Source organism: Octopus bimaculoides, chromosome 2 (genome assembly GCF_001194135.2).
Source record: "Octopus bimaculoides isolate UCB-OBI-ISO-001 chromosome 2, ASM119413v2, whole genome shotgun sequence".
NCBI classification, from domain to species: domain Eukaryota; kingdom Metazoa; phylum Mollusca; class Cephalopoda; order Octopoda; family Octopodidae; genus Octopus; species Octopus bimaculoides.
This window is the reverse complement of record NC_068982.1, coordinates 113,897,771-113,906,457: the sequence shown is the minus strand read 5'-3', so window position 1 is coordinate 113,906,457 and position 8,687 is coordinate 113,897,771. Positions and strand designations below refer to the sequence as shown.

At 35.8% G+C, this 8,687-nt stretch overlaps 1 protein-coding gene across 8 annotated transcripts in view; it reads right to left on the bottom strand.

Moving 5' to 3' along the window:
• LOC106871173 (innexin unc-9) overlaps positions 1 to 8,687 on the bottom strand; it is a 366,584-nt gene that overhangs the window by 104,958 nt on the left and 252,939 nt on the right. The window contains exon 1 of one of the 8 annotated variants that reach the window (XM_014917505.2): positions 2,344 to 3,018. The exons of 6 other annotated variants lie outside the window; for them this stretch is intronic. Coding sequence is in view for 1 of the 2 variants with exons in the window: in XM_014917504.2 (XP_014772990.1) it covers positions 2,350 to 2,351 (2 nt within the window). In the remaining variant the exon portion in view is untranslated. Of the gene's footprint in view, positions 1 to 2,343; positions 3,019 to 8,687 lie in introns of those variants that run through there. One more of the 8 variants, XM_014917504.2, reaches the window with a different exon arrangement.

The following is an 8,687-nucleotide window of genomic DNA, read 5'->3' as shown; positions in this document are numbered from 1 at the left end:
ATATATATATATATATATTTAATGTGCTGATTCCTGAACCTTCTGATTCTTTTAATGTGCTAGTTTCCTGGTATTAAATTGATATTAATTAATATCGAATTTTTTCCATATTATGTTAATTATATATATATATATATATATATATATATATATATATGTATGTATATATCGTTTGTAAAAAACGAACCTATAAGAAGAAACACACTCTAAGATGTAGAGCAGTATATATTGTGTACATTAAAAAATGGAGGAGGTCGGCTTATGGGATTACCTTAGGCTTCCAGTCCATAAAGGGTCTAGCCTTATAGCGTATTGTCAGATCCCAAAAACCTGTCGGCCCATAACCTCTTACATATATGATTACCATCTATGAACTATATATACACACAACTTATAATTAATTGTATGTGTTTAGCACTGATTACTAAAATAACGAGCAGTTTGAAATGTAGACCCCACCAAAATGAATGTTTTATTTGGCATCTATACATGACATCTCACTTGGGGCTATCGCTAGCTGTGCACAGTCCCTGTGTGTGAATGTAAGCGTTTCTGAACAAAAACAAAGTGAAAATTAGCTTAATCAATAAATATGTGTATGCACATAACTTATAGATAGATCAATAGATGTTTATATGTTCTGGGATCAGTAGCGCAGAGTGGGGTGTTACGGTGTGTGCGGAGCACACAGAATGGTCACTTTACGTAAGTTTACTGTAGTTGAAGGTATGTTATATTTAGGAATGGGGCAGCCAGCTAAAACCCACACTTAGCTACAGTCTGGGGTATTTTCCTCATATTAATATCATATATAATACTTATGCGGGTATTGTGTATACACACACACACACGCACACACAATATTATGTAGATGGTTAGGGTTAATCATCCAACGATGGGAGCACCCGGTTAAGCCCGCACATGGCCAGCGTAAAGCCTTATCCAAAACAGCTGGGCGCACACACACACACACATACATATATACACAAAATACATTTGTGTGTGTATTTATTATATAAAAGCATATGAGTGATATGCTTAATCAGTTACCCAGTTCAACACTAGTGTCCACCTTTAGTTTGCAAGCATTCGTTCGGGATAGGCCTCTCTGGTGTAAAGATAATCTTCTCCCCATCTTCAACCAGCCTCGGATGACATGAGATAGGCCACGGATGCTGCCCGTCCTCGTTTCACTAACTTATACATAAAAAGAAGCCCTTCGTGTATAATATATGTACATACATACATACATACACACACATGTAGAACACTTAATAAATGTGTGCATACGATGAAAGGAAGATCTGTTTAAGTTTTCATTCAGGCTGTTCTCTATGCTGAATGTTGTAATTGTTGTCGATATTAAAAACAGGCTGTTATTGATCATATCATATCATATACAAAGAACACATGCTTATTTCACTATTCTCTGAGTTTACTTTCGAAGTAAAATAGTTTGGCGCCAGTATATGAGTGAACAATTAGTTCTTGTTTCATGTTTTTCTTTCTTCCTTTCTTTTTTCTTTCTTTCTTTTAAATTTTAGAATCTTCGGACACACGCAACGCCTCCAAAACAACGAAAATATCACTACACGCATACTTCAGCCAACGAAGGAGCCACTATGCAATCGCTCAGTATTCTAGAAATAACAGCCAAATCTCCTCCAAATGACGCCTTGTAAGCATAAATGCACACCGAATAATAGAGTCCCAGATACGCAACATCCGACAGAAGGATAGTATGGTAATGACTGGAACGCCTTTGATCTGTAGGTCAACTCACTCAGAGTTAACCTGTGGCTAAATAACAACAGCAACACAGAAGTAAAATTGATTTCTTACATGGTCCATATACATTTGGGAGGAGGTAGAATTGATGTAATCGACATCAGTAATATAGACTGATATTAATTTTATCGACCCTTGAAGGATGAAAAGTAAAGTCGACTTGCATGAAAATCGAACTTACAACGTAGGAAAGAAAATAAATACCAAAAGCTGACGCTCCGCTGATTCCCCCCTTCCCAATTCCTATGATGTATTTACATTTAGTAAAATATGATAGTTGGAGAATATTTTCTTCTTTTTGTATTGATAAGTATGGATAGTTTTTTATGGATTTTGGAGAACTTCATCAAAAACTGTAAAGATGAACAGCATCTTAAAGTATGTTGTTTAGCGTTGGAACATGTATCGAACCAGTTTATAGTGTAGTAGAGTAGAAATAACAATAACAATAATAGTAATAAAACTGAATAAAGCGTGCGGGCAGGGAAATCAAAGTGTAGTTATTAACATAAAAGGAAAAAAAAAAAAAAAGTATCGGAAGCCAACAAAACTTACGCTTACATCGGACTTTTTTACGGATGGTAAAGTAGTACCAAATTGTTGTCATGATGACATAGCGCCGCCAAACTGTAAAATTCCCCCATATTTTGGCCACTGACAACTGACTCCCTCTTAGTTTTAAGAGGCAATAACAACAATGAAGTAAACCAGAAAGATAAAAAAAAAAAAAAAAAGTGAGTAGCTAAGAGATCCAAGCCCGTTCTTAAAAGAACTACTATCTCACCAAGAAGAAAGAGGAGGTAGGGTGGGAACGTGAACAGTAGCTGAAAGTAAGTGTGCGTGTATGTGCGTATGTGTGTCTTCTATGGTGGTGCGTGCCATATATCGGTTCCTCGTTTACGAAAACATTTCGTGAAGGGTGTGTTAGAGAAATTGCTACTAATGATTCAGGTATAGATAGCTGCTAATTTTGTCCCTCACACGAAGCTGTTTGCAGAAGAACGACAATTTATTAAGGAATAAATAAAACGACAAGTAAAAGAAGCGATGAAAATATCCTCCAAGTTTAGCGAACGTGCTAAGGCTTGGGTGAAATAGAATGCTAAAAGTTAACAAAGAAGTGTTACTGCAACTTGTAAAGTTTGAGAAAATTTAAATAACTATAACAACTGTGAATGCAAGAGAAAGAAAGAGAGAGAGAGAGAGAGGAGTAGGGTAGGTGAGCGAAAGAGAAGAGGAGAGACTGTAAGTGAACCACGAGAAGAAAGAGAGAGAGGGAATAGAAGTGTGAGTGAAAAAGAAAAGCGAGAAGAGAGTGTAGGTCTGCCAGAGAGAAAACAGTGTTGGTGAGGTAGAGAGAAAAGAAAGAACAGAAGTGAGCTTGAGTGAAAAAAAGGCGAGAGGGGGGAAAAAGTGCGTGTGTATGGTTGGAAGAAATGCGGGGAGAGGGGAAAAAAGTGCATGTGTATGGTTGGAAGAAATGCGGGGAGAGGGGAAAAAAGTGCGTGTGTATGGTTGGAAGAAATGCGGGGAGAGGGGAAACGAGGAAATGCCAAGCATCGTAATTAAAGGGCTTCAAGAAGGTAGAAAAACTCGGCAACAATAAAGGGTAAGTAATTTGATCAGAGAGAACTAAATGAGAAAGAAATCCAGCGAGCGTTTCTTGGAATGTTTTTCTTTCTTCTTTAGCCATTTATTGTGAAGAGGGTTAACACGAAATAAGGGAAATCCAAACATATTCTAACCTCTCTCTCTCTCTCATACACATACACACACACACACACACATACATACACATACATACATACACATACATACACGTGTGCGATTGATAATGAAGTGGAAGAAAGCTGTGAGTGATGGCTAAGGGCCAAGAATAGTAGAAAATAAAATAAATAAATAAATAAATAAAATAGAATAAAATTATAGTTTAGCAAAATTGAAGACTTGCACGAAATTACCTAAGCTGTATGGAATAAAGTGATTGAAAGTTACAGCCTGTAATGTACCAGTTGTACTTTCAAGGTTAACACCATACCAGCACCCGCAATCAACACAGCTTCACTACTCTTGTTACACATAAACAAATGTTCCAGTAGCAAAGATGTGAAACTAAATATAATAATAGCAAGAAGGAAATAAATATACAAAAACATTGTATTCTACATTAGTGAACATTCTGTTAACTGTTTTGATTGTTCATAGTCTTTAAAGGAAAATAAACATCATTCCTTCGTTTGATTTATTTTTTGTTATTATTTCGGTTTTGCATTATTTGTGTCACACGTTATGCGAGTCGCCATCCCAGAGTCAAATTTTGACAGATTTTTGAGAACGTTTGCTTAAAAATTTACATTAACATACTTCATAAATGTATCTCCTTTTGTACATGAAACTGCACACACACACGATTGCATTTGTTCCCAGGTTTACTCTGACCCGGAGTAGTAAGCGCTTGCCAGGGTCCCAGCTATTGGTTAATTAGTATCCTGACAACTGCGCGTGAACAACCCCTAGTTTTCGTTTCCAGAAAAAAAAAGTCGTCCCAATATTTGTGATGTCACTGGTGTTACAGCTGTTTGCGCTGAAAAATGGGTCGAGTGCTGTGCAATACTTTATCCACTCAAATTCACGCAGAGGAACTTCTTGGACTCTTGATTCTAAGAAGCGGTCTTACTCGGTCGCATGTATGACTATATTTACATATATATGTGTGCGCACACATATACATATATATGCACACACATGTGTGTGTGCAAGTATGAGAGAGAGAGAGAGAGAGAGAGAGAGAGAGAGAGAGAGAGAGAGAGAGAGAGAGAGAGAAAGAGAGAGAGAGAGAGAGAGAGAGAGAGAGAGAGAGAGAGCTAACAGTAAGTAACGGATGGACTGATTCAACTTGCCTCCTGTTAATTAAAGAATGGCAATCGTTGAACATAGGAATTTAATATAGCCACTCCAAACTTATGCGGATATAATTTAGAACTAAACGAGAAAGTGCTAAGTCATTGCTGCTGTCAACAGGTAACATTGAAAACAGTCAAGTGTCGAAAATGTAGAACCAGTATCTCCTATACATTTACACTATAAGAAATTTGGAAAAAAACAAAACAAAAAACTCAAGATGACTACAAAAAAAAATTAAAAATTAAAGAAACAACAACCGAACAAGATTGTTTTATACGTACACACTTGCGCCAATGTAGAGCACTCACACACACACACGGTTTTGCAACAGCCTCCAGCATCAATCTTCAGAAGTTGGGACATCGACAAAAGCAGAAATAACTCAACTAAATGGAAAATTAAAGTTTACAAGAGAGTAATGAATTGTAGAAGTATGTAAAACATTCTATAAATTTAACTTCTGGTATGAACAGACACACAAAAATCACACATGCACACACTATACAAACACATGTATATGTACACTGTCAAACTACACAGATTCATATACGCAATGACATGCATATCTACAAATATACATGCACATACATACAACATTTGTTGTTGAGTCCATAGATACTTGTGAACAGGCGGAATATTACTAATGAAACCTTCATCAAATATAAACAACAAATCAGATCTGGTTTGTTGTTTGAGACCAAAAAGAGAAATGTACTGTTACAGAGATGAGCTGACCACTAAATGTGAACAATTCTTTCAAACGTAGTTGAGATAGAATATTATGGACTAGGTTTCCGAAAGAAATCTGGGATATCGGAACAAAATTGCTTTGAAGTTATAAGTATTCTTAAAGATCGTCACGGAGTCCTTCAAAGTTTCAGAGCTCCAGACCAGTGTACAGATTGAACCCCCATCTCAAGATACAAACAAAAGCTATGAAACTTACAGCTCCCCTACACAGATCATAAATTCACATGTCTACTTGCATTATTAATGTCTTTGGCTCGATTATTAAAATGTCTAACTGGAAATCTGAAAATGCTCGTTTGTCAGGCTAAAAAGTGAACAGCTATCACGAACTTTGCGAATATAATCTATTGACCGAACAATAAATGTATAGGTTATATATGCAAAACTTTTCTAAAGTTCAACATGTAAATCTTCACAGTTGTTCATAGTCATGGGACCCAAGGAAGGTCCCATGACTCAAAGAAGATCCTATGGTTAGGTACCGGCGGAATCTCGCCGCTTATAGGTCCTGTATCGGTACATTTGGCTTTATTGCTATGTCTAAGTGATATTCCTAAAATTCTAAAACTTATAAAGTAAAGAAAGCAACCAGTTATCATAAACTTCGCGAATACAATCTGTTGCTGGAACAATAAAAATAAGTAAGATCTTTCCAAAATTCAACTTTTAATTATTCATTGTTGTTGTATAAACTTCGGTGATGGAGCTTTCTTTATAACCCCTTCTATAAATGAAAAACTCAAATAGAAAAAAAAAAAATGCATTCACGGATTTTGATGGCTCATTAAGCATTAAGCACTCGCTTATAAAACGCATTAATTTTAGTGGGCTCTTTCTTAAGCTACGATTTACCTGTGTTTATAACACTGATATTGTTCATTAGATATAGGGTGTATTTTATAAAGTGAACTTTATATTCCGTCAGATATGGTAAATTCTGTTGAATGCTGCTGAAGGTTAAACTTTCTGTCACTCCGTCCATTTGTTTGCTTGTCAGTCGGTCTCTGTGTGCGCGCACATATGCCCAAGCACAAGTACACTATCATGCGTTGAGAGAGAGAGAGAGAGAGAGAGAGACAGTGTGTGTGTGTGTGTGTGTGTGTGTGTGTGTGTATGTGCAGGCAGAAACAGCTGTTCCCAAATGTTCTTTTATACCAGAAGAAAAAAAAAAAAAAAGATCCTCATATTATGTTAGTCCTCAGGAAACTTTTGATTATTGAAATTATCTCCCCTTCTCTTTCGGAGTCGGTCGTAACTGGCACCAGATTTTCGTTTACTTTCTCTCAAAGCGAAGATAATTTCAGTAAATTTAGAAGTTACCTTGCATGTTATTTAATATAGCGTCATTCCTCTTTGTTATCCAAATTCATGCCACTGGCTACTCTGAGTTATTCCCCTCAGCTCATGATAGTGTACTTATGCTTGGGCATGTCTGCACGCACGCAGAGACAGACAAATGGACGGGGTGACAGAAAGATATAACTTTCAGCAGCATTCAACAGTTGGCAAGGTCCCCATAAAACCGCATTGTCTCAATACTCCAAAAATCTGGAGGAGTTGTTATTGTGGGAGTCATGTCCATTTGTTTCCTGTTTTTAGACTTGACATCTTAAAATTGTCTTAAAATTGCTGGAGTAATCTCATTTCCCATGTTATATTTGTAAGTCTCTACTGAAATATTATATACATCACGCAGGACGCTACCTCAAGGCTCCTTCTCCCAAGTGTTTACACACAAACACACGTGCGTGCGTGTGTGCGTACGTAAGTAAACATTTGTGTAAAGTTAAATATTTTGTTATTGTTTTTGACAGTAGCTTCAATATGTTCAAAATAAATTGCTGCCATTGTTTATATACACTCTACTCTTTTACTTGTTTCATTGATTTGAGAGCAGCCATGCTGGAGCACCGACTTAAAGGGTGGTAGTCGAAAACATCGTCTCCAGAACTTATTCTTTTTAAGCCTAGTACTTATCCTATTGGTTCTTTCGCAGAAACGCTAAGTTACGGGGACATAAACACACCAGCATTGTCAAGCGATAGCGGGGCAAAGCAGACACACATACACACACGCGGGTGCAAATACAGACATACTTACACACATACATATATAATATATATATTCACGACGGGTTCATCAAGTTTCCGTCTACGAAAGCCACTCACAAGGCTTTGGTCGTCCCGATGCTAAAATAAAAGACGCTTGTCCAAGGTGCCACACAGTGGGACTGAACCAGGAACCATGTGGTTGGTAAGCAAGCTTCTTACCAAACACCCACGCTTGCGCCTCTCTCTCTCTCTCTCTCTCTCTCTCTCTCTCTCTCTCTCTCTCTCTCTCTATATATATATATATATATATATATATATACACACAAAAAGAAATAATATACATGTAGAGATACATACGCACATATAAACATATATATATATACACAAACATATATATGTATACACATAAATATATATATATATATATATACGTGCATATACATATAAATACATATACGTATATATAAATACATATATACATATACATATATATACATATATTTATATACATATATACAAACATATCTATACACATATATATACACACATATCTCTACACATATATATACACACATATCTATACACATATATATACACACATATATATATACATATATAAACATACACATATATAAATGTACATATATGTATATATACATATATGTATATATATGCATATATATATATATATATATATCATAAATATAAGGGATTAGCAATTGAGTTGCTTCTCCAACATACTGAAAATTCAGAAACAGCAGTCAAAGAACTACTGATTCTAAACTACAAATTTTTCTCTAAAATGGATGGCGATATTTATGGCACACATAGAACAAAAAACCGGAGGGAAAAGCACAAACATATATATGTATGTGTGTAAGCACAAACAAAACAAGCCTTTAGTTAATTCGCTTAACCATGAAACGATTCGTACCCAATTAACTAAAGGCTTGTTTTGTTTGTGCTTTTCCCTCCGGTTTTTTGTTCTATGTGTGCCATAAATATCGCCATCCATTTTAGAGAAAAATTTGTAGTTTAGAATCAGTAGTTCTTTGACTGCTGTTTCTGAATTTTCAGTATGTTGGAGAAGCAACTCAATTGCTAATCCCTTATATTTATGATGATAAATGGTCTTACCGATAAAGGTTTATTTCATACTGAACTACTTGGCAAAATTGTTAATTGTTAATTTTA